This window comes from Acanthaster planci, linkage group LG09 (assembly GCF_054643075.1).
Source record: "Acanthaster planci isolate LZ-2023a linkage group LG09, COTS_SCS, whole genome shotgun sequence".
Lineage (NCBI taxonomy): Eukaryota > Metazoa > Echinodermata > Asteroidea > Valvatida > Acanthasteridae > Acanthaster > Acanthaster planci.
In genome coordinates, this window is record NC_141785.1 from 16625336 (window position 1) to 16652356 (window position 27021).

The window sequence follows — 27021 nt, forward strand, 5'->3', positions numbered from 1 at the left end:
TAAAGCCATTCATCGCCCTTCTGGGCATTCAACACTGCGACCGGATGTGGGAGGGGAGTGCGGTGGCACTGAGGGAGGGAAGGGAACATTTTATATTTTAAGATGTATTCCTGGGTTTACCCTAAAAAGAAAACTCTCGCGCCAATTAAGACAGCTTCAATATCTAATACAACTTTGTTCTGCTGTTTTCCTTTTGTTTAAACCAGTAATAGCCAAAAATTTACAATTTCTTTCAAACACATTTATATATTTCTCAAGGAAAACTTTAGGCTCAAAACAACCTTTACTTTCTTAATCGACACAGAAAGTGGATTCAATCAACCTGCTAAATTTCATGCAAAATACCAATCTACAATAGACAAGGGCTGAAACGAAATTCAAAAATAAACCCATGATCATAGCAGATACCACATAATCTTGAAAACAACATAGCTCCACCCATACAACAGTGTAAACAAACTCCATTACTTGACATTATAAAAGTGCATTCGATTCTTCGTACCATGCCATAAAACTAAACAATTAACCTGACCAAAAGGCAACAGAGAACGTCTACTTGGTAATAACATTTCTGTAGTGCTTAGACCACATTACTATTAACCGCCTCTGGGCACTGTACTTTTGTCCCATATTAAGCGGTGCCCTAAACCAAACCTCAAGGGATCGTTTTGCCTAACGCTCCCTACCACTTAAGTGGAGTACATTTCCTATCTCCCACACGCCAAACAAGACTCCTTGTAAACACTTACAGTCTACACTTTCGTTGCTCCCATTCCATTTTTCCCCTGCGACAAGAATCAATGAAATATCGAATTTGCAAGAAGTGGGGAGGAAAAAGCCCAGTCACGCCGCGTTGTATGAATCAGAGTGAGCCTTGCTGGCCAGGTCTTTAGGGACGGCTGGACTTTTCCCGCACTGCTACTGGCCGATTTTTGTCCTCGCCATGAGAGCGATCGCCAATCTGTGACGTCACCGGGAGCATTCCTGCTGGCGATTTGTGGTAGTAAACCACATTTTCAATTCGGGAAAACTGTGCTACGAAAGTTCCTTGACGTGTAAAAAAAAAGAATTTCTCAATATTTGCGTTCGCTCAAAGCCTTTGTCAAAGTGCAGCACATCTGTGCCTCCGTAACTAAAAAAAACCAGTTCTTGTGAATCCTTCTTCGAGCAAATTATAAAGGCAAGGCGAAATTGAAATAACGACACACTCGGGAGTAGGCTTATTAGTTACATTTGAACTGCTAGCTGAAGTCCTGCACCCATGCCTTTTTCTTAAGCTTTCAAGAAATCTTGGGATGGGATAAAGAAATCTTGGGATGTCATGGGAATATACAGTGTAATGACAAGAACAATCCACCGTTTTATGGCGCTGTCCCATGATTTTTACAATATGACGTGATACCCGTCTGCATTATTTTAATCTAATCTGAAAATTTACCACACAGGATAATGTGTAACTCGTGTGATTTCAAGTAATAACAGAAGCACGGGCTGAACAGAATTGCTGAGAAATGTAAGTCTTCTCATCAAAATGTTAGCTAATGATGTTCACAGAGTGTTGCTGGTTTTTCACTGACATCAAGAGTTAATAAACAAATGAGTCTGGTAATCGGCACTGTGCCTCACATAAGGAACACAGCTCTGAAATTTACAAAGACAGTTCTGATAAAGTTATCTGAAGACTGATTTAGCAAGTCTCCCCGACAACACACGGATTATTTGGCAATTCCAATTCCAAAGACGATTCTTGATGATGATGAGTTGCCTTCAAGGCTCGGCAAATATCTTGACAAGCTGGGCTGCGCAGTGTCGGTCTTCAGCCGTGACGTCCTTGACGTTCATCATGTCTTGAAGATAAATAGAGGTTGCCGATAGCATTTCGCCTGCAGGTTCAAAAGACAATGCGTAAGTTTTGTTTAACGAGAGACGCTGCTTTTGTATTTTATTTCTTCCTTCATGTGGGTCACAGCAAGACACGCAATACCGTGGGCCACAGATAATCACTAAGAGAAATATTTTCCCAAGAAGAAATTTGAAGATTCAGCGATGCCAACTGTCTTTTCACAGAGACAACAAGGTATGCAATATTACTAGAAATAGAATTTCTAGATTTCCTCTCAAGTTTCGAACGCCTACATCGCTCAACTCAGACTCATGTGAGCCCCGAGCGGGACCAAGAAAACGCGCAATTTTCCTAGCAACGGAGACTCCTGGAGTTTCGCTCGTCGCCCAGCGCCGAACAGGACCCTGGGAAGGGCTTTGCACTGTGATTGGCTACATCGTGCACAACCTGTGACCGCAAGGCAATTACTTCCTGGTAGAGAAGCGTTGTTTAAATTGTTTGATTCGCCAATGGCAATGCTTTGGCACTGGCAAAGTGTCGGCTATATGATAAAAACATGGTTTTGGTACAATCACAAAGTGGTAATTCCTCTTCCTACTAAGTATCACTGATCACGTGTCTTTTGGCGATAGGCCTATAGTTACTACCAGCGATAACCAGTTGTATGTTCCCAGCGTTTGACCCAAGAACAACGAATCACGCTGTTAGTGAACATACGAGAAAAAGCCGCCCGAACTCAGCCCTTGAGTAGGAACTTAACTTCGCGGGTTCACACACGACTATGACTTGCACACATTGCGGTCGCGTAGCTACCAGCAAAATGTACACTCCCCACCTATGTGACTCTTATCAACCGATGAGGGCGTGCTTCTGCTTCAGGCGCCGGATACCGTTTGCAAAACCCAAGATTTTTTCTTTGTGATTTATTGATGGGCGGTTTCACATTTCGATAAATTCTTACATTTTGTTTTTTTTTAAATTTGAAACGGTTTTTCTATTTTTTCTCTTGACTGTCAATAACATCAACATTAAGTACGTCACTTCCTCTAATGGCCCAAATTATTTTTCTCTCTCTTCCAGAAAGCTCCTAATTATACCTTCTCACTAAAACACAGTCTTTCCCCAACACACAAGCATTACCCGATGCTTTGGCCCGAATATGTCCCGACAGAGAGTTCTAAATCAATTTCATGCAGCCTGACTGATTAAATTTTTCAACAAGCACAGCACTTGTTACGCTCGAATTCCCTGCGCGAAATATCCAGCTCGCAAGCGATGTTTGATGTGCCATTTTCACCTCCTCCTCTCGTTCGTAATTACAAACGAGGGCCGCAGTGTTTGGAACTTCATGGATAATGCAATTTTTTTCCTTTCCCTCTAATTGTTTTTCAGACCACGGGTCCCAGATGAGACCTGTCTGTGTTTGTATCATGCACGTGTCACTGTGTTTATTTGTGTGGTTTGACGAGTACATACATGTAAATGCCCCTGGCCGCAGCCCGCCAGAAGTTTAATGAACATTCTCCAACGGGGATTACAGTTTATATTCATGTCTTACTAACATTTCTTTTCCTTGGGTGGCTGTAAACATTTGTGGGTATATCAATTCAAATATGTTATGAAACTGCATTCCTACACGGGTGGTTTTTTTTTGGTAAAAAAAATGCTTTCAGATTCTGAAAATGGTTTAGTGAATTTCAACACCACTGTCTCATGGGTTTGTATTCTTTGGGAATTGTTTGGGTACCTTCTCGGATTTGCGTTACTTTTGGCAAGGTCAAAACTGCCTGTATGCAATATCAGTGAAATCTGACTTTAAAAACCCATTTCAGGAAATCAATTTTTCATCTTTGAATTACATGTATGACTTTGTAGTCCAGTCATCTTGTTTTTATCAAGATATCTCACAGTTTGAGAACTAAATTACATAAGCGTATGATAAGCGTCAGCAGAAGGTAAAACGAAAAAAGAAGTTTCCAGAAAACCTTTTTTCCTGCATTCCTATCTCAAATGATTCTCCAATCCCGTGATTAACAGCATCCATAACTTTAATGCCCAAGTCAGACCTTGAAGCCAAACTGATTATTTATCCTTGGCGGTTTGGGGGGAATTTCGCCAGAAGAATTGAATCCTTCCGATGAAATAAACATCAAATGATCTGTCGGACGATCGTGAATAATTGGACACGCATGCAGTAATTTCTCAATTTAACTGAATTCGATTTGTTATAATTGAATTTGATTGATGACAAACAGGGGGAATGCGGTGTACATTAAACGCAGAACGGCACCGTTACGGTTGGACTGTGGCCCAATGAAGAGGACTTTCATTCTACAAAGTTTGAATAAACTTCTCAGTCAATTATTAGTGCAATTCCTGCACTAATAAGTGTACAGACTTGGAGACTATCTAGACTGTATAGACCCATTGTCTGCTATGCTCCTTTTACTGTCTTAAACATTACACATACTTTTAAGGCTTTTAAGGACAGATTCTGCATGATACTGTAGAAAACAAGGAGGCAAGTTATGGTGTTCTGTAGGGTACCAAGATAATTTCTTACATTTCTGGGAAAAAACGCCTTTCAGAAACCCAAGTATTCTTTGTAATTTTCCCCCATGGTTGGGTGAAATGTGAAACACAATGAAGAAACAAATGGTACCAAGGACCACCATGATTCTCAACGGAATTGAAATTATTCTGTGGGTTTCTGTAAGATTTGGCATCAACATAAAAACCATCCTCAAAATCTGATGGAAAAAAATGGGAGAAACCGTTGTCCTAAATGATGTGAAGTTTGTACTAATTTACCTCTTCTATCTTCGGCCGAAGTCAGTTTTGCCTCTCGGTATCGGCTGATATGAACCTCCAACAAGTCAGACCCATCCTTCAAAAGCTTATGCAAAGGTGAAAGGTCTTCTTGGCTAAGGAGGCCCCCCAGGTGAGTAAGTGTTTGACAAAGCTGAAACAAATTGCGGATGTCGAAATCTACAGTTTATTAACAACAACAGCTAAGGGAACTGCAAAAAAAAAATCAGTGGCACACATATATGTACATGTGCAAATTATGAGAATTCTAGTGGCTTGCTGATTATATCGCAATTTTCTGAGTGGTGTCATTGATTCAAGAGAGCAGAAAATACAGATATTGCACAGCCATTTTTTCCGGCTAGAAATACAGTGCTCCTCATCTAGTCGTGAGAATTGCCAATTTCATCATTCAATGCATTCACTTTATTACCAGTCTCCAGCATCCATCCTCACTGGCTTGATCAGACATTGCCTCGCCAATGATGAATGACGCCCTCAACTGCCCGCACACTGCAAGTTAGTTGAGCCTAGAGGCCACCTCATTTTCAAACCAGTGCAGAATACCGCAGACCAAGTGGGAATTGAAAGGGGCCATAGCTGAGACATTCTCAACATGATCTTCTGCTAAATCAATTGTGACGGATCGGCAGCACGATTCCTGCAGTGCCACAAGATTTGCCTGAACATTCCCCATCCGTCCACCTCTCAAGTCTTCACTGTCACATTCTGCCACGTCTAGACTCCACGAGGGCAACAGTCCAAGAGTGGATACCTGTGGTTAGTTCACCCTGGACTGACAACCAACCCCCCTTGCCATCAGAGACCGAAGATTGAAAACCTGAAATCCACATTACCGCACTCCTCTCTACACATCCTACTTATCACATGCCTTCCCCACTCCATCTTTCCCTCTCGTCACTTCTCAACAACCTATACTCATCAAGAATTCAATTACACTCTGAGAAAATAAACTCATCCCCCTACCTTTCCCCAACCTACAAAGGGGGGGAGGGGGGAAGATATCATCGGTATTGGCGCAAGGGCGTCATTTGCCACCTCTCAAGAGCTGACCACACTTAGCGTTGGCCAGCCCAAGCAACGGCAGCCCAGAATTAAGATCCCCCATGACAACTTGGATATCGGATGTTGTAACAACTGCTGGGAGACAGGAAAGGGAGCGGGGGGGGACAAGCTGGGATGAAGCCGCCACACGTGGTTGGCCAGCTGATGGGGGTACTTCATCAAAACAGGAGTCAAATGATGAGCGCAGAGCGCTGCACACGGGGATCATAAATTATTCCCCACAGCAGAAGTAAACGTAGGGTTAAAACCAGAACCGTGGGTGGGAGCTGTGTGTACATGAGCGAGTTTTCATTTTGTGGAGTGCACCAGACAACCCGCATGGCCTATATATCAGGAATTAATCAGGTTGCCAGGGTACATATATGCAATAGAGCAGTGCACACTCAGGTTCAACCTAAATCATGTCAGGTAACTGTATGTCACTTTGCTTTGCATACTCTTCAGGTCAGAAATTGTCTTAGAACACTGCGACGTTAAATTTGGACATATAGGTCTTAAGGCCTCCACCAACAAAAATGTTAAGTTAATAGATGATACAATATAACTCAGAGCAAAGGTAGATCCTCAAGCAGTTTTGAGGGGTTGAGGGAGAATAGAAAGTCAGAATTCGAGGTATTTTTCTTTGCTAAAAAGGGAGAAAGGGATTCGCTGTGAGGTATTTTGTGTGATTTTAAACTAACAGGCAATTCCCTTTTGCCTCTCAAGACAGAAAGATCTTGAATTGGGAGGGGGCAGGGGGTCTGTTGCCCCTCCCCCAATGCACCAGTGTCAAAACAGAAAAATATCTGCCACAGTTCTGCGTAAGTTTGACAAAGAATTTTCTAATTAAAAGCTTCACACTCAACCAATCAGCATAGAGAATATTTAACTACTATGACAGTTTGCATCCAGGAGTTTGCAATACGTTGGCCAATCACAATACGCGAAATCTGTTGACCATTTCCTAATATGCATTGGGTTGACAGATTTCGTGCATTGTGATTGGCCAACGCATTGTAAACTCTTGGAGGCGCGCTATTGTGAATCATCCATACTGTGGACTGATTTATTTATCAAGGGCATCAATCTATTTTGAAAAGTGGGAGGGACATAACCCCTATGAGAACAAATGCAAGCGCAAAGCGCGAAGCCCTGAGTGGCATGGGGTCTGGGGCCCACTCAAGGGCCCTGGAAATTTTTTTAGCATATATGATTCTCTGTGGTGTGATCAGAGACAATTCTGGCTACTTTAGCCAGTTTTTTTTTAACGAATGCTTTCGCAAGGTATTGATTTTCATTTAGGTTTTGGAAAAAATATAAGCATCCCCCCCACTTGGAAAAGTGGGGGGGGGGACATGTCCCCCAGCAATTGACATCCACGATGGGAGTGTTTCTAATAGTAATGGTGACAACAGAAGTCCAATTCTAAAACACACGAAGTGATATGCATGGGTGCTGAGGAAAAATTTAAAGATGGCAAAATGAAACTGCAGGATATGTGCCCTACATTATTACTTTTACACGAGCATGGTTTGGAGTGAGAAAACACAAAAAGTTACACATACTTAAATCTGTGCCTGGGCATGTGAAGGCTGAGAACTTGAATCATAAGTTAAGGGGTCAAGGGGGTTGTGGGCCGTAGGGGTTGAGGGGGTCTAAATTGGGAGCAAACCTAGGAAAAATGAACAAGAAACTCCAGTCGTACCTGATCTCGTAAAGTGTCCTTGTATTTGAGCTCAGACACATCAGCCACTTGGTCGATGACCTCCAGAGCATGGACAGTGCTGGACCAGACTAGACAGAAGCGGTCAGTGTTGCCATAGCAACGACGACATGTAGGAATACTCAGTGCCAGGGCGGCATTGATCCGGACCTTCAGTGACCAAAGAAAGTAGGGTCAAATTTAGTGATTATCTGTCAAACAAATTCTTGGTAACAGACTGGTATATTGAACCAAAAAAACTCAATATCTTTAATTTGCAATGGTCACTAATATTCAGTTGATGCCTGAAGTTTTCTTAACCAGACTTTATTTTGAGGTAGCTGGGATCATCAACTGTTGCCTTTAGGCAATGGTGACACAATACACCAAGGATGTTTATTAAAAATGTTCATTAAAAAAGACCTGCATTATGTGAGAGCAAAAAGTCCTGCTTATTAGTGCTTACATCTGCACTAGTAAGCAGGAGATGGTAGGTTTGAGTCCCACCTGAGTGAGCTTGTGAGTTTTTTGCAAGCTCTCACAACCTGTAATTAAAGTAATGGAAATTAAAAGTGTTACCGATAACAAACTGATGAACTTGGTTTCTTAGAAATTTGTACCATATGAGAGATGATATTTGCTTAACACAAACACATTACCAGGGAAAATGCCACAAGATGTAGATATTGCTTTTAACAGGTTCCCAGGTGGATTTGCTTGCTCACATATAAACTAGCTGGTGAAATGTGGCTTTGTAGACACTTAATAAGTATGCAACTATCGATGAATTTGCCCAGGCACACAATTAGTTCACGTTATTGAAGCGCATTATTTTGTCTTTGCTCATGGCAATATGAAGTGTCTTTGTTCAAACATTCTCCCTTTTCCCTATAAAACCTTTATGCCTGCAGTCAACTCCTTCACAGCTTCAAACTATAGTTCTTATCTAATCCAACCTCTCCTCTCCTCTTTAAGCAGTGTCAATTTCTGTCACAGTTTAGGGAAAAAGGTTAAGTGCTGGCAGCTTCACCGGCCAAAACCTCCAGAAATGCGACAGTCTTTACACATCAGCGTAACACAATCAACATGAATGGCCTTCTCCAAATATTGATCCGCGCATGATTTCCACACTTGGTCAACCGCGAGTGGCTCAACTTGCCGGTGTATATTTAGCAGTTTTGACAGGGGCTGCTCTCTCTCTGACCAGTGCTTGATCAAGTCGCACACCGTCCTGGTCTGTTCTGAGGCAACTTCAATGCCTCAGTTCCAGAGGTACAGCACAGGGGTGGGGTGGAATGTATTTTCCCCACTATTACATGTAGGTTACCAGCACCCGTTTTGCCCTTCTCTTCATGGGCACCATACACAAACTTCTGTCTCACTCAGAAATCAAGAAAAGCCCCAGATGTTGTCCGAAACCGTTTACTTGGAACAACATGACTACCAAAAAAGTCGACGACCCCCCCCATTTTATGTTGGATGACCAGTGAAAAAACTCCATCTTGAAACAGATGTCCCCCCCCATCAAACCGACACAGCTATGCCACTGAGTTCAGCTATGTAGGAGCCCACCACTGCTCTTCATGCATTAATGAAATTGAACGACATGTTGACATACATGTAGAGTAAACATTCCACAGAAATTGTGTCCATGACCAGTCCTTAAACCCAGGGATTTGTGGAATGTTTAAACAACATAATAAATTAGCAGAGACCCCTGTACATTTGCATCAGAAATATTTCACAAGACTTCAAGTTGCAAGTGACTGGCATACCATGTGATCTCTGACAAGCTGTCTGCTGATTTGATGAGATCATATATCACACAGTTCTGTCCTCTGCCTTGAGGAAATTTTATCAGTATAAAATGTGTGAAAATGTAATTTGTGATGTATGCTGAAGCCTTGTAGGATAATGCAAAAAATACACTCAGCCAATTAATGATCATTACCAGTTAACTCACGCACAACCTATGCTCGATTATATGAAGCATTCTCTGTGAGGGATTAGGACCAGTATGGCGCAGACGAAGCCAAAATTCCGCAAAAATATCAAAGTTTCTTTTATTGAAAATCAGTGAAAGACACCTAATTAATGGAACCATTCCATCCAGTGCCAAATTTCTGTTTACCTTGTTTTGGCATTTATTTTAGTTCCATGTTGCCAAGTGTATTTGCTGAATTATACAGATTCATAAACAAAAGGTTTGACAAATACAAGATTAATTATAAGTAAGACACCAAGGTGAAGAAAAGGGACAATACCGAAACATACTCAGAAGACAAAGTCTTCGACAGAAATGCCTTAGTAAGACAAAACTAGCCAAACAAAACTAACAACATTCATCCAGAGTAAAGACAAAAGCAAGACAATGAACACAAAGTAAAAGAAAAAATACCTGCAAATACTGAAATGTACTGAGAGCTGCAAATAAGCCCCGCTGATGCATTTTAGAGGAACAAGAGAATCGTAGCAGAATAATAGAGGAGAAGGAGCTATCTCAGATAATTAGAGACAATGCGTTTTTTGTAGGAGTTGTTGAAACTACCCACAGAGGATTCATTTTTCATTTATGATCTATCCTTTATAAATTTATCTTCTCTCTCTTTCTATGTACTTGTGCGGTGCCGGTGCATATTACTAACATTTACAGTACATGACTGTGTACTATTTTTACCTGTCACCATCTGGTGAGCATGAACACACAAAAATCAAGCATCCTTTGCTAATTTTTGAGACCCAAAATGGAGGGGGCAGATTTACCAAACCAACTTTTTTCAATGAACATGTAACAGGAAATGAAATTCTTCCTTCTTGTGATATGAGATGGGTGTACAGAAAAATGTGACACTCACGCCAACAAAAGCCTCCTTACTGATCTAAGAATAGTGAGCCCTCTTGTGACAGGCTTGTCAGTGATATCATTTCAGGCAATAGGAAATTTTTACCAAGCATGGACAGAATGCTTTACTTTGAAGTTCAAAACAACTCAGGAAAATATTTCAAACAAAGAAAAATGAAAGAAGGGGAAAAGACAAATTTGAAGAAAGGTATGGAGACTGGCCAACTGCAGAATGAAAGAATATGGCTCATGGTTGTCTGGGACTTGGTTGGGGGTAAAATAGTACACAACTAGTGGTGTAACTTGGGTGAGATTTCTGAGGGAGCATCGGGGGGGGACACATGTTCTCAAGGAGGCGCTGAAAGATGATTAATTGTAGCTTGCACACTGGTTGTGTGCATTCAAAAGATTTCAAAGGGGAAGGGTGTGATGAGTGGCAGAGCAAAGGCATTTTCTTGGTGGGGGGTGTGCCAAAGTCAATTTGCTGACTTGTAACTTGTTCACCAGCCTTTGTGTCGTGGAAAATTTGCAATGTGATCCGTGACAGGCCACAATTCATGCTTCAGAGGATGGCCCATGTATATCATTTACGTATTAATTTTTAGATCCATTTGCTGATCGCAGCTTTACTTGCTGACTGTAATTAATTATGGGGGGTTCACACCCCCCCTCATCCCCCTGGTTGCTATGGCCCTGGGTGTGTGAAGGGGGCGGGGGTCTGCAGGGGAGGAGGATGGTATGGACTTCCCCTGGGGTAACATGCCCCCTCCCGACTGACTAAACCACTGTGCATAACACAATCAATACTGTTGACACAATCATTTTCACCACTCTTTAAACAAGCTTATTCAACTGAGTCCAGATGTTTCACACCCAGGAACTACAACACGACAAGTGAGGAGAAAATTCACCTCCCACAAATGCAGACAGAATTATTGACATTTTTCCCCAATCAATAATCATTTCATATGCAGACTTTTGAACACATGTCATCCTTCCATTTCACAAACCCTTTTAACCACATGCATTATTACATGTAGTTGCCTTTCTTCTGTCGTTCAGTTCAAGAATAAGCCATTTGTGAATAAAATTGAATAAAATCTGGTGCACTGAGTCATCTGACTGCACATAAACATAGCTATTTGAATTCCCCAGACTAAAGACACTGTTGCTATACCTTGTGATTCGGGGCAAGCTTTCGCATAGCAACCACCATCTCTGGAATGGACTGGTTCCTTTATGCGCTCCTTATCCATTGAGAACAGTGTATTGTTGCAAGGCGTCTCTTATGTAACTAAGCAAAAGCTTCCCCGAATCACGAGGTATAGTAACAGTGGTTGTAGTAAGGCGAATTCAAGTAGTCATGTTCATGTGAACTCAGTGTACCAGATTTGGGTCAAAGTTAACTCGCAAAAGCTTGTTCAATGCTGAAACTTTTGTGATCCAGCCCCATTAATGTTCAGTGACATGGATCACCTGGAACTGACCCTCTGCAGGAGATAGGGCACACATTATAATGCTACACCTGCAAGTTTTTCAATATAGCACAAGCCATGTACATATACTCTGCATGTACCTAAACACAGAAACAGGTGTGACTACTCTCGCCATGTTCACATTGCCAACAGCAACACATACAATAAGAGAAGTTAGGCTCATGATGTGCATACCGGATTTCTTTAGACTTTGAACACCGTCTTGATATCGAAAAAGAAGTAACATAGTGTGACAATAAGTCTCTTTTTCATAGACGGAATTTTAGGAAATGAATTCTCCCATTTACTTAGCATTATGTATGGAAATATGACCTTGCTGTTAAGGTAGATGTGAGCTGACTGCCATCTGGTAACTTGGTAAAAGAAAATTAATGAAAATGACTTCAGTAGGCCAGTCGATCAATCAATGAACGTTCAGACAGCGCAGTTTCATTACATCAACTTCTTTCCATAGATATGGCATCCAATGTCACAGTCTAGTCTGTCTTGGGCAAGATCAGCCAGGATCATCTGGAATGTTCCATCTGCTCCTGTCGTTTCAAGGAGCCTAAAGTGCTGGACTGCTTACACAATTTCTGCTTGAAATACCTCCAGGAGCTCAGACACCATCATGACCCAGATAGTACCAAGCTAACCTGTCCTCTCTGCAGACATGACACCCAGCTGAAAGGAAATGTTGCTGCACTGCCCAGTAACTTCACACTAAGGGCCCTAGTGGAGGAATTTACAATGCAAGAACAACTTGTTGAAGTTCAGCTGGGGTCAGAGATCAAATGTCGAGCTTGTGATGAAGAGAATCCAGCTATCTCAAGAAATATCAGCTGGGACAGTTTTCTATGTCAAGAATGTCAAATGGCACATGGACGTGTGAAATCCCATAGAATCCATTCACTGGTTGAGCTTAGCTCAGGTAAGAATGCCTCGTGAATTAAATTCTAAAGTTCCTGTTTTTCTGGTGAAAGCTGACCAATTTATTCAACTTTTTTTCCGCCTGTTTTTCCCCCAACTATTTTGTACCATTTCTGAACACAGTGATAACTGGTTGTACAAGCTTTCTTTCGCAAGTTTTGCTTCAGGCAAATGTAATTTCAAACAAAAGTTTAATTTGATGTCAGTCTAAGCATAGGATTATTCAAGAAGAGAGCTTTTGCAGTGATTTATTTCTTTTGAAAATTTGGTTTGCATAATCTGTTCCTTTTTTCAAGTGTTTTTCTACCGTGGCTCTTCAAAGGTATTTTCTAAGTTCCTTTTCTTGAAATTGGTATATTTTCTAGGTCCCTGCTAATTGGTTTGGTTTCTGGTTTAATCAACTACCACACAATTATTTTGCAGACTATTCTGCTTTGTGGTTGAAAGGGTTACCATTTAATCATTATTTGTAACACTTGATTGACAATTCTACAGTTTTTTATTCTGATCCATGTAGTTTGGTAAAAAAAAAATAAATTAGGATTTCAAGAGTAAATTATGTTCTCTGCATCTTTATTGTTAAAAATCCTGCAACATTTCTGTTGGTTTCCATATTTTGTTTCACCTTAGTTCTTTGCTCATTCTCTAGCCAGCCTGATTTTCCAGGTTGCTACTGCATGAAAAAGTGGACAATCGATCAACATTTCTACTGTGTTAATCAATCACAGAATGTCAAAAATGAAATTGTTTCATCCGCTTAACTTCGAGCACAGATCCTAAAATAATATGACTGATGGACTGGATCGACAGCTCTTGACAAATTGTCAGCTAAAACATGGGGAGGGGAATGCAGAAGTTTGACCCTCCTGTAAACCTGTAATAACTGGGCATTAAGCCACTGAACTATAGCCACACGCAATGGGTGACAAACAGTTACAAACACACACCAAGCCACACTTAACGCTACAAACCTAGTGTGGAAATTAGATTGTTATTTCTATTGCTTATCTACATTGTCATGTAGAAAAGAAAACTCAGTGAAATAACACATTTTTTGGAACTGGGAATACAATTTTCTGCACTAGGAACTAATGCGGAGAAAAAGCTTTATCCCTCACCAACAGAAATTTGGAAACAGAAGGAATACAATAAAATAAGTGTGCTGAAGAACAGGCCTACTTTAAAGGGATATCACAAACCATGCCTTTGCCCTACACAACACTTTCAACACGGTGTAGGTGTATCACATGTCAGGGCACGTCCATTCTGCACTTGCATTGGGGACAACACAAATTTGTGAATGAACTTGAAACCTTGAACAGCTCAATACAGGGCACTAAGGGGAGAGGAGAGGAAACATCATGCCTATTGGAGTCCCTATGGGCCTTGTGTCCAAGAGCTGTAGAGGGCAAAGTGCCAACTATCTCTGATTTTATAGCAAACTTCCACCTGTGATTTGCAGGTGTGGAAAACTAAAAAAAAAAAAAATTCCTGCCACGAATGAATAACATCAGAAACATACGAACATATGGTACTACTATATTCAACGTGTACATCCTGTCGTTGCAACAGCATACAGCATACGATGTCCTGTCAACAACGCAGTCAGGAATGAGTCATACAAGTACACAGGAACCTTCAGAGAGTATACGCTTATGTGGTAAGTTGACTTTCAGACAACCACTAACGGTATTCATTTGGTATTCAAGTGCTGGACATAGTTACTGTACATGTAGTTTGCCACCTGAGAGCATTCAACCAATGCTTCCATCTTCTAAACTGTGAATTCAAAGGATAGCTACAAAACTGGGTAAAGCGGTTTTCTAAAATTTAGTTCAAAATTATAAACCAAAATCCCCCAAAGCATGCCAATGGTAATAACGCAATCTTTCATTATTTCAGTTCTTTGTCAAGCTAAAAGCACAGATTTCACATTAGCCACTCCTCCTTTTGGCAAGACAAACAAAGGTAATGGGAACAAGCTAAGAATTTGTAATAGCAGTAAGCGTTTCAACTGAGAACATATTTTAACCAGGACAAACTTCACTGCAAACATTTCAAGGAACCTGTATCACATTTCCAAAATATGAGTCAACTGAACAGAAAATGTGATCTCTGATGAATGGTTGAGTTGTATTCAGACTGATGCACACTGCATGAAACTTTACTTTTATCTTCAGTGAGATTTTATTGCAAACACTTCTACAGATATGGCATCCAATGTCACAGTTCAATCAGTCCTGAGCAAGATCAGCCAGGATCATCTGGAATGTTCCATCTGCTCCTGTCGTTTCAAGGAGCCTAAAGTGCTGGACTGCTTACACAGTTTCTGCCTGAAATGCCTCCAGCAGCTCAGCCAAGGATCAGGTTCTACCAAGCTAACGTGTCCTCTCTGCAGACATGACACCCGGCTAAAAGGAAATGATATTGCTGCCTTGCCTAATAACTTTGCACTAGGAGCTCTGGTTGAAGAATTCACAATACAGGAACAACTGTCTGGGGTTCAGTTGGGTTCGGAGATCAAATGTCAAGCCTGTGAGGAAGAGAATCCAGCTATCTCAAGATGTATGGACTGTGACAGGTTCCTATGTCAAGAATGTCAAACGGCACATGGACGTCTGGCCATGTTGAAATCCCATAAAATCCATTCACTAGTTGAGCTCAGCTCAGGTAAGAATGCCTATAAGAGCAAATTACGAGAAACTCCCAAATGTACGAGGCATCCAGATCAGATAGTCAGCATGTACTGTAACACATGTGAGACAGTAGTGTGCACTACATGCTACGCCCTCCATCATGCAAAACATTCCCTTACTGACTTGCCCGAAGCATCTTCCAAATGCAAACAGGACATTGCTGAGCTGACAGTAAACATTCAAAAAGTCCAGACAGAGTGGAGCACGGCTGCAAAGGAAGTGGCAGAGACACGTGAAACATTGGACAACTTGTTTTTCGATACCATGGAGAAAATCTCTAAGAAGGTGAGCAAGGAGATGACCAGGATCAAACAGGAGGAAGGCAAACTGAAGGAAGAGGTAGAGAAGGTTTACAAAGAGAAACTTCAGAAGCTGACAACTGCTGAAGCTACATACAGCAAGGAGAGGAGCCAAACAGTACAGAAGCTGGATGATGTGAACAGACTTGTGGCACGAGCAAGCTCCTGCGAGATTCTTAACCTCAAGGAGAAACTCTTTCAAAACCTCCAAGAACTCACAAGTCAAAAACCGCCCACTTTGGAAAAACCTTCTGCCTTTCATTTTGAAGAGGGTGAAGAGTTGAGTCTTGGCAAACTGGTGCTGGATGCCACATCCAAACCGGAATTAGAATGTCAAGCTGAGGAGGACCCATCAACGAGACCCAAGCAGTTGAATCTCCCTAACATGTGGGTTTTGAAGACAGAAAGATATGGATTTGTCTCTCCTGCAGATGTTGCAGTATTCTCCAATGATGAAATTGTTGTGCTAGAAGCTCACACTATTAACCAACAATTGAAAACATTCTTTCCTATTAGCAAGCGCAAGTCTGAGGGCCCTTTCCTTCCTCAAGCAATTCGAATCAAAGGCGTGAGAAACCCAAGCAGAGTTGTTGTAGACAAACATGATCAACTCATCCTTCTGGACGAAACATTGGTCAAAACCTTCAACAGGAAATACCACCTCCTCCGTCAGTTTGAAGCAAGTGGGGGGTCATCTTGCCCACCGACATGTCTCACTGTGAGTGACAATGACATCATAGCGCTGGGTTATGAGAAAACGGAGCAGATATCACTGCATGAACCGGATGGTACCCTCATCAAAACCCTGCCAGCTCCAGGTATTACTGATTACATGACTGCCTACAGGGAGCATCTCATCTACACCACGTGGGAGGCAAAAAAGGTACACTCACTTGACCACAATGGCAGTGTGGCATTTTCGGCCGAGATACCCGGCCAGGCCAATCAGCAATGTCAACTAGCAGGCGTTTGCTGCGACAAACAAGGATACATCTTTGTGGCAGCCTCTACAGGAGACACAAATGACAAACGAGATGAAATCCATCACTTCAGCCCTGATGGCAAGCACCTTGGACGGGTCATCAGGGGGCGATATCCTGCCTATGGCATCACTTTCTCACCATCTTGTAAACTGCTGGTAGTTGCTGCTGGCAGTTCTGTTAAAGTTTATCACCAGGATTGAAGGAGGTTCGGGGGGAGGGAGCAGAGGGGATTGGCACCCCCCATTCCCCAAAAGAGGTGTGAGTGAGGAAAATGAAATATCTATGAAATAATCACCAAGAGTTTTGAAGCCCTTTCACCTATGGTACACATTTGTGTTTGCCAGAGGGCAACTTATAAATTACCTGTGGCTCATGTATAAATCAACTTTTAGCACCTTATCATCTATGAAATAATCACCAAAGGTTTTGAAGCCCTTTCACCTATGGTACACATTTGTGTTTGCCAGAGGACAACTCTTAAAGTACCTGTGGCTCATGAATAAAATCAACTTTTAGCACCTTATCATCTATGAAATAATCACCAAAGGTTTTGAAGCCCTTTCACCTATGGTACACATTTGTGTTTGCCAGAGGACAACTCTTAAATTACCTGTGGCTCATGTATAAATCAACTTTTAGCACCTTATGGTAAACTATGGATTCCCAGATTTTAAGAGAGAACAAAAACCCTTTAATCATGAAAATCCCGATGAAAAATCCTGACAAATCTCACCCCAGTTCACCCCACTCTCAATTTATTGCAAGACAATTTTGGGGGTCACCATGATACAGCCCATCACGGTTTGTATTGCTGTCACATCCTGCCACCTAATTTCAAGTTGGTTTTTGGGGGGGGGGGCACTTTGGATCTACATGATTACGTAGCAGTAACTGATGACATTTTAGGGCATGCCCATGAACGGAAGTGATAACCTTTTATCATAATTCTAGTTCTTAATTAGTTTAAGTAGCTCTTGAAGGTTTGCATGGTGGAATATGATCAGGTTTGCGGATACACCATGTGGAAAATATCTCTTTGAGTGTTTGTGGTTCTGAAAAGAATCGGTTACTTGACGTTTCGAACAGTGAGTGCTTTGTCCGTCTTCAAGACTTCAGGTCTTCAGGACCATCCTGAAGACGGACAGAACCGGTTACTTGACGTTTCGGACAGTGAGTACTTTGGGCGTCTTCAGGACTTCAGGTCTTCAGGACCATCCTGAAGACGGACAGAACCGGTTACTTGACGTTTCGGACAGTGAGTGCTTTGTCCGTCTTCAAGACTTCAGGTCTTCAGGACCATCCTGAAGACGGACAGAACCGGTTACTTGACGTTTCGGACAGTGAGTACTTTGGGCGTCTTCAGGACTTCAGGTCTTCAGGACCATCCTGAAGACGGACAGAACCGGTTACTTGACGTTTCGGACAGTGAGTACTTTGGGCGTCTTCAGGACTTCAGGTCTTCAGGACCATCCTGAAGACGGACAGAACCGGTTACTTGACGTTTCGGACAGTGAGTGCTTTGTCCGTCTTCAGGACTTCAGGTCTTCAGGACCGTCCTGAAGACGGACAGAGCACTCACTGTCCGAAATGTGGAGTAACTGGTTCTTTTCAGAACCACACATACTCAAACAGATATTTTCCACATGGTGTATCCGCAAACCCTCTACCATAATTAGTTTAGTTACACCTTTTTTAAAGCAGTGCCTTCCCGAATCACTAAGTGCGTGGAAATCAGGACAGCCCTCTTTGACAGTAGACCCAAGATGGTGTCAGCTCTTCAAATGGCACACAAGTGGAGTTTCCACTATATATTTAATGGGGATACGTGCAGCTTTTTGGATCTTTCCTTATTTTCCATGAATATTGAAATCATTGGGGATTTGATTGATTGATTGATTGATTGATTGATTGATTGATTGATTGATTGATTGATTGATTGATTGATTGATTGATTGATTGATTGATTGATTGATTGATTGATTGATTGATTGATTGATTGATTGATTGATTGATTGATTGATTGATTGATTGATTGATTGATTGATTGATTGATTGATTGATTGATTGATTGAATATAGAACCTACTTTGAAAGCATGCAATTTGCAGATGGATTCTGGCCGAGAGGAGTATGAAATTTCATTATTTCAGTTTCATTATTACACTCCCGATTCTTAGAAAATGAACCTATTGAATTTTTTAATAGTAAGATTTTCGTTTAAATAAGCTCAAATATTTCTCAGCCAATGTTGCCAATGTCAGTGACTGTAGCGACATGGGCTGTCCGTGACAGTGGCAACATTGACAAAGACACTTTACCATTTTGACACATCTATTGTAATTGTTTTATTTCGTATATTTCGTCTTCTCAACAAAAAAGTGATTTCCCTCAAGAAGTCGTTGAACTTGACATGTTTCTAAGGTTTCCTCTCAAGGGACAAGAAGTTTTCTGTCAATTAGAATTTGCTGATATTCAGGAAGTTTCTCTTCCTCCGGTTATAGCTGACCATTACTGTGAAAAACGGATTTCAACTTTGCCATTTTAACCATGTAATTAGTTGACTGGGCACTACTTTCTGCCTTTCTCAGAACTGTTCACATCAACACTGGTATTTTCAGCGCTTAGCAACTTTAAACTTGACTTGATGCAGGTTTAAGGTTCCAGATTTATTCTAGAAGAAGACAGCTTATGGTTTATTTCTTTTGCATCAGGTTTAGGATGCATTCAATATGTTTATTGATAATTTTAACTGTGATTCTGAACCCATATTATAATGCGTTTCTTATATGGGACTGAATCAGAGAAGGTCAGTTTTGAAATGAAAATTGTCTTCAAGATAGATATTTTGTATCATTTTGTTTCCCTTTGATTCCTTTTTTACCATGCCATGCCAACATTGTTACCTGCGTTTCTGTGGTGACGGTTGGTTGTGCGTGCTGCATCTCCATGCACTGTAAGTTTTTATGGAATGTGAAGAATTTTTGACTATCACGTACCAAATTCAATTCATTTCAAGAATCTCCATGAAGCAAAGGGCTGGTGTACACATATTAAAAACAGAACAAGCGCTTCAAATTGTACCTTTAAAATGAAACAGTTCCTTATGACACCCCTTTTAATGAATGGAATAGGCACACAGGCTGTTGTACCCACATCAAATCATGTGCAAGCCCCTTCCCTCCACCCCGGCACATAACCTAGTGGACAGAACAAACTAGCAACAACCATGTACTTATCAGACTTGAAGTCTGAATAAAAGTAAAAGGACATCAGACATGTGAAATGCCACAAAACTGCTGCTTCAAGCTGCTCCCTGACTGCAGTGCCCTGAAATGAAACAAAATTAGGTCTTTCAAATGTTTAAAAGTCTGGCATTTCAATCCTAGCAGAGTCTTTCTTAAGATTCTGCTGGGATCCAAATGCCAGACTCGCTAACATTTTAGATTTTAATGGGAAGAAGCTGGATTCCACTTGAGCCAATGTTTCATAATGGGCACCAACTTCCCCTTTAAGTTCATTATGCACATGGACATGTACGATCCAGCTCATATTCTAAACATGCTACATGACCTTTATACCCAATCACGTGAAACCAAGCAAGATATCCCAAATGCAATAGGCACAACTCACAGTGAACATGCACTGACCTGTCTGGCTTTACTGCCTGAGAAGCTTAAGGGAATCTAAAAATAGAAACTTGGCTGGTAGTGCAAACACTGCACACCAGACTGCAACATTCTTGGCATGGCGCATGGATATACACGCTCATGAATTCATGCGCACGCACTTTTAAACTTGCCGGCGTCTGTGCTGTGTTGTGCCATTTGCTACAGAATTTACTGAGGTTTTAATCATCCAGCAGCACAAACAGGACCTCAAAAGTAAGTTTTCCTTGAGAAAAGAGTTTCTCTTAGAGCATGAGTTGGCCCCCTGAAAATTGAAAAAAAAATCAACTGCCAACAGCAAACAAGCACATTGCTGTTGTCGACAGGGCCTAAAAAGTAGTTCTCAATTATTATCATGGTATACTTACATGTACATGTACTGTCATCCATATGTTTTCTTGATAAGTCAGTTATGTATTCTATGACCTTTTGTCTGACAGAACAATCTCAGTGAGGCCAGTTCCAAAATATTGTTGGACTTAGGTTGTTTTTCTCTCAGATTTTTTTCTTCCCTCTGTCTCTGTTAATGTGAGGGGCCAAAATGACGGGGCAGCCTCATAATCGAAAAGGCAGGGGAACCCTCTTTTTAGAATACCACAAAGAAAGCACACATCATGTCTAGGGGGATTTCTTCTTCCTCTCTTGAAACTCTTCGGAGGGAAGTTTGCACATGCAGTGAGACTCACTATTCCAATTTTCATTTATGATCCCCCATGCAATGATTCTGATTACCTTGGATGTAACGGTCACCAGAAATGGACTCGAATTGTAATTAAGTGAGAACACGGCCATGGACCGATGCAACCCAATGATAACTACAAGCAGAGGGATAAGCAACTGTTCTACCAATCATCTGCATAAATTGGAAGCACAATTACCACAGAGGACACTGACAATATGAGCAGGGCATCTCAAAACTTTCAACTTTTATTTACTGTTCACGGCACTACTTGCGGTTGTCATGATTTGCATTTGGGAATATCAGCTTCCTCCAGCAAACTGTTCCAACGGACTATTCCAACACACTCTTTCACTGGACAGACACGCTCAACATGGAGGGAAACGGTGCAATGAAACATTCCCACAGAACGACAGCTGCTTCCAAGCATTCTGCTGGGAATACTAACTCCCAGCAGAATGGCTGGTGTGCCCAATGGAACATTCAGACCATTCCGAATCTTCACTGCACTATTCACTGCACTTACATATACTTCCATCATGTGCTTTACAGCTAGCTACCGATTAAATGTTTTGATCCAAAATCCTAGTAATTTTGACTTTTAAGAAAAAACACAACAAATACTGCAATGAGAAAGAAGTCATTTGAAGAATTTTGATCTTTGAGCTCCAACGTGTTTGTGCTCTATTGCTAAACGCAGGTAGGAGTTCTTGAAATTTGATCTCAATGCTGTTGTAAGTATACATGTACATTTGACGTTATTCCATAATGTCACACAAACATGTGTGCAGTTGTGGAAATATATGTGTATTTAAGTTGTACCAAGCAATTGCTCCATAATGTTTATTTTTGATCTGTCTGTGTTTAGGTGAGATTAACAGGGTTAAATTCCTACAAAAACATTTTTAGAAGACTAACTGCCATTTTAATGTTTGAACCTCCACAGATATGGCATCCAATGTCACAGTCCAATCCGTCCTGAGCAAGATCAGCCAGGATCATCTAGAATGTTCCATCTGCTCCTGTCGTTTCAAGGAGCCTAAAGTGCTGGACTGCTTACACAGTTTCTGCCTGAAATGCCTCCAGCAGCTCAGCCAAGGTCAAGGATCAGGTTCTACCAAGCTAACGTGTCCTCTCTGCAGACATGACACCAAGCTGAAAGGAAATGATGTTGCTGCTTTGCCTAATAACTTTGCACTGGGAGCCCTGGTTGAAGAATTCACAATACAGGAACAACTGTCTGGGGTTCAGTTGGGTTCAGAGATCAAATGTCAAGCCTGTGAGGAAGAGAATCCAGCTATCTCAAGATGTATGGACTGTGACAGTTTCCTATGTCAAGAATGCAAAACGTTACATGGACGTCTGGCCATGTTGAAATCTCATTCAATCCGTACACTGGATGAGCTTAGCTCAGGCAAAAATGTCTACAAGAGCAAATTACGAGAAACTCCAAAATGTGCGAGACATCCAGATCAAATTGTCAGCATGTACTGCAACACATGCCAGCAAGTGGTGTGCACCACATGCTACGCCCTCCATCATGCAAAGCACTCCCTTACTGACTTGTCGGAAGCATCTGGCAAATGCAAGCAGGACATTGCAGAGATGATGGCAAAAGCCGAAAAGATCCAGAAAACCTGGCGCACAGCTGAAAAGAAAGTGGCAGGGACAAGGGAAAAACTTGGCAACATGTATTTCGATGCCACAGCAAAAATCTCCGAGAAGGCTGACAAGGAGGTTGCAAGGATAAGACAGGAGGAGAGAAAGCTGAAGGAAGAGGTAGAGAAGGTTTACAAAGAGAAACTTCAGAAGCTGACAACTGCTGAAGCTACATGCAGCAAGGAGAGGAGCCAAACAGCACAGAAGCTGGATGATGTGAACAGACTTGTGGCACGAGCAAGCTCCTGCGAGATTCTTAACCTCAAGGAGAAACTCTTTCAAAACCTCCAAGAACTCACATGTCAAAAACCACCAGCTGTGGCAAAACAAGCTGCCTTTCATTTTGAAGAGGGTGAAGAGGTCAGCCTTGGCAAACTGGTGCTAGACGCCAAATCCAAACCAAAATTACAAGCCCAAGATGAGGAGAATCCACTGCAGGGACCAGAGCAGCCTTATCTTTCCAAAACGTGGGACTTAAAGACAGAGAGAAAGAATTTTGACTCTGCTAGAGATGTTGCAGTGTGCTCCAACAATGATATCATTGTGGTGGAGGCAAAAGCCACACAACACCATCTGAAAACTTTCGTTCCTGTTAGCAAAAGCGAAGCCAAATTGCAAGGCACTGTCCCATCTAAAGCAACGATACTTCAAATCAAAGGTTTAAAAAACCCAAGCCAAGTCAAAGTAGACAAAAATGATCAAATCACTATTCTAGACCGTAAAGTAGTCAAGACCTTCAACCGGGATTATCAGCTCCTCCGTTTTTTCGAAGCTACTGATGATTTGTCTCGCCCACCATCGTGCCTCGCAGTGGATGACAACGTGATAGCACTGGGTTATGAGAGAAAGGGAGAGATTTCCTTGCACAATCCGTATGGAACCCTCATAAAGACCCTACCAGCTCCAGGCATTAGCGATAACATGACACTCTCTAATCAGCATCTCATCTACACCAACAGAAAACAGAAACAGGTTGTGTCGGTTGACTACAAGGGCAGTGTGGTGTTCTCGGCAGAGATACCGAGCCAGGCCTCTCAGCAATGTGAACTATCAGATGTGTGCTGTGATGACCAAGGATACATATTTGTAGCGGCCTTTATAAATAACGAACGAGCTGAAATTCATCACTTCAGTCCTGATGGCAAGCATCTCGGGCGGGTGATAAGGGGACAGTATCTTATTAAGGGCATCACTTTTTCACCATGTTGTACAATGCTGGTAGTTGCTGCCGGGAATTCTGTTAAAATCTACCATCAAACATAGATCTACCAACAAGAATTCAACTACCATTGGCATACATGCAACATCAAACACAGATCTATTATCAAGCACAGATCTATCACTGAGTATGGATCTATAATCAATGATACATCTGTCATCATCCACACACCTACCATTACACACAAAAACACGGCTCCATAAAAAAAACAGCTTCAAATTTTACTCCAAAGTTGGATCCCAACTGATGTGGAGTGAAAGTCCATCGGTGTTGTTGGTGTGGGGAGTAACATTCCCAATTGACTATTTTGAGGACAAAATTTCCACTTTTTAAATCTCTGATAACCTCCCGTACCATCTGATGGAACATGTGTCCAAGGCAAGAGCAACACCAGTCCACTGTATGAGTAACTTTCAAGTCTTTTTTTAAGGAAGGGGGGTCTTCACACAAGCAATTCATCAAATCTCACTGTTCTCAGAAATGGACACAAGGAACACTGTTTTGTCCAAGATTGTTACAGAAACATACAAATGCACGTGTGCTTGTACAGGAGAGACAACCCTAAATTACCTCATAACCTACGTTTACTCACACTTTCCGTTTTTCTCTGGTAGTGCCCAACTTTTTTTCTAATATCACTTGAAAGATAGACAGTATGCAACTCTAGTTAGTTCCCCATCCCAAGAGGACTCCTGCAAACCCATCACTTTGCAAACAGGACAGAGACAAAATTCTACTTTCTTACATCTGTGCCGTCCAGCTCTTCAGGTCAATTTTGTCTGCTCGCGCACTTGACAAGTTCTAACTAAAATTAATATGTCAGTATGTAAGCACATGTATTTAGACTCAATTTTACTAATGTCTGCTAAAAGACTCCAGCTCAAAGGAATAATGTTGTCTGAATTAATGTAGCATCAAGTTTACAATACTTCAGTATTTTAAATAATGTTGTGATAACATCGCAGTGTGAGGTTTCAATTTCAATTTAATTTCATATTGGTTTATTAAAATCCATTTTTGCAGTTAAACAAACTGAATTACAATGGATTTAACAATCAAAATAAAAAAGATTAAACAATTAACATAAGAATTTAAAAAAAAACCAGAATTAAATAGTTACAAAAATATTCAACAGCATCTACCATTTCAGTTTACACCCACAAAAAATAAACCATATAACATGACTAATGACCAACACTCATATAAGAACACTACTAAAACACGTCCGTTGCAATTTACACTTCAGAGATGAAATTATTGTGATCTTAAAAATTTCAGTCACATGTAACCTTTAAAATTTCACTGTTTGTCATTGACTTTTTGCATTTACATTTTTAAAGCCTGCCACGGCTAACGTGCAAGCCTATATTGTCTTCTCCACTGTGTACTTTGCATCTACATGTATATGACAAACTGGCCCTGTCACTCTTATGGTGCTTAAATAATACCTTAATAAGCCACCATTAACCCATTTCTCAATCCTCCAACAGGTAGGATAAAGGATGAAGTTTATTCTTCTTGTCGATAAATCTCCCGAACCAAACAAGGTATTTTCAACATTCTTTTTGAAAGACGTTTGGGAGGAAAAAGTGATACATGATACAGAAATATTTCTGACATGACATTACCAAAAAAGGGAATGTTTGTTTTGCACATTAGGAAATTTACTTTTGATTATCTTGAAATTTTATGGGAAAATGTTCTAGGTTTTCGTCACTGCAAAACAAAAATACCAGTATGTCATCATGATGCCATAAATTACAATTATATTATCTGTTTTATTAGCATTGTTTAATTTTCTTTCTCTTTCACTAATGATTTTCTTGCTCTATTCCAAGTCAAATTTCTTCAAACTTCACAAGAATAAAGTCCTCCAAGATTAAAAGTACCCCTTACAAGTTACGGTGAAATCATGATAACGTCATCAAGTGATTTTAGAAAGATTTTAAATACTCAACTGACACCACTTTACATTCTACATGTTTCTCTCTATGCTAAACCAAAAGAAAAAGGCTTGAAAAGCTTTAAACAGATCAAAAAACTTGTGCTCTGTAAAAAAATGCAAACTGTAGTTTCCAGTTTTGATAGTGTAATCAACACAGACGCATGAGACAATCTTACCCATCATAGGGATATATGAATGTTTTCTTTTATATATGAGCAAAACTTTTCTTAAGCTGACATACATGTACCTGGACATCATGCTCAATATCACTGTTGTATACATGTACATATACTCCGATTAAGTACTTGAATGGAAAAAAGTGGTTTCCTTGAGGAGGTGAAAATCCACCCCAAAGTGTTAGGTATGAGACATGTTGGATGTGAACTGAGATGTGTCTAAATTGCTACACTGGAGAACAACTTAAATCAACTTAAATTTGTAACGCTGACCATTTCGTCAACTATTTTTTCAAACTTTTATCAGTTTTTGTGTTACACGATGATGGTTGATAGCACAACCTGTACTCCTTCTGCTTTTAGAACTTGTAATGTTTGATTTAATGTACTATAAGCTGAAATTGCAGACTTATTGTAGAAACAAAATCTAAGTTTACTCCTTTGTTTCAGTCAGAAGAGTTTAGAATGAATTACACTTTTTGATTGTTTTTTTACTGTGCAATGTACATGAAATAAATTTCATGATAATCCCGGTTTATTTTTAATGTTTCGGATAATGATTTTTTTTTTGCACTGGCATAACAGGTTCTGTCAAAGTTATTTTATTAGTATTATTGGTTTATTTCTATCTTGTCTGGTGGCCAAACAGCCGAAATTTGCACTGTGGATTACAATTAAAACTTACGTAAAGGGAATTGATATGTGCTTGGCTGGTCTTAACGTGCATTTAGGACAGGCTCAAGAGAATGGATGCGACTAATGCCTTGGCCACATTATCAGCATCCATTCTCCTGAGCTGGTCTTAAATGTTAGTTTAAGACCGGCCAAGCACATATAAAATACCTTTTTAAGTCTCAGGATGTTTAGAACCCTCCAAGAGTCAGGGGGGATCTGCTCCCCTCAAAGGAAGTCAATATATGATCGATTTCCAATGATTTTGTTCTAGAATGTTACTTTCACTGTCTTGAACACCCGTGTCCACTTCATGGTACAGTTCTTGTGCAAACTGTCCAGAAGATCTCCATGTATATGGACT

General features: G+C 40.9%; 3 protein-coding genes across 5 annotated transcripts in view; 2 read left to right on the plus strand and 1 right to left on the minus strand.

Annotated features, from left to right (window-relative positions):
* Positions 1–155: 155 nt before the first annotated feature.
* Positions 156–27021, minus strand: part of LOC110988854 (HEAT repeat-containing protein 6-like) — a 73617-nt gene continuing 46751 nt past the window's right edge. Inside the window, exons 21-23 of the mRNA XM_022252761.2 lie at positions 7422–7589; positions 4655–4805; positions 156–1883 (exon numbers count right to left, since the gene is read on the minus strand). Coding sequence (XP_022108453.2) covers positions 1768–1883; positions 4655–4805; positions 7422–7589 — 435 coding nt within the window. The 3' untranslated portion in view covers positions 156–1767. The remainder of the gene's footprint in view (positions 1884–4654; positions 4806–7421; positions 7590–27021) is intronic.
* On the plus strand, positions 12542–26920 carry LOC110988856 (uncharacterized). 3 transcript variants are annotated; one of them, XM_087141622.1, is made up of 3 exons: positions 12542–12666; positions 14238–14325; positions 14874–19492. In XM_087141622.1, exons 2-3 carry the CDS (start codon positions 14277–14279, stop codon positions 16841–16843), a joined length of 2019 nt encoding a protein of 672 aa, XP_086997748.1. In that variant the 5' UTR covers positions 12542–12666; positions 14238–14276; the 3' UTR covers positions 16844–19492. The 3 variants fall into 3 exon arrangements, with proteins under 3 accessions (XP_086997748.1, XP_086997747.1, XP_022108457.2); XM_087141621.1 differs by lacking the exon at positions 12542–12666 and having other exon boundaries at positions 13121–14325; XM_022252765.2 differs by lacking the exons at positions 12542–12666; positions 14874–19492 and adding an exon at positions 21933–26920 and having other exon boundaries at positions 13179–14325.
* Positions 19859–27021, plus strand: part of LOC110988855 (uncharacterized) — a 30019-nt gene continuing 22856 nt past the window's right edge. The window contains exon 1 of the mRNA XM_022252763.2: positions 19859–20523. The gene's annotated coding sequence lies outside the window, so the exon portion shown is untranslated. The remainder of the gene's footprint in view (positions 20524–27021) is intronic.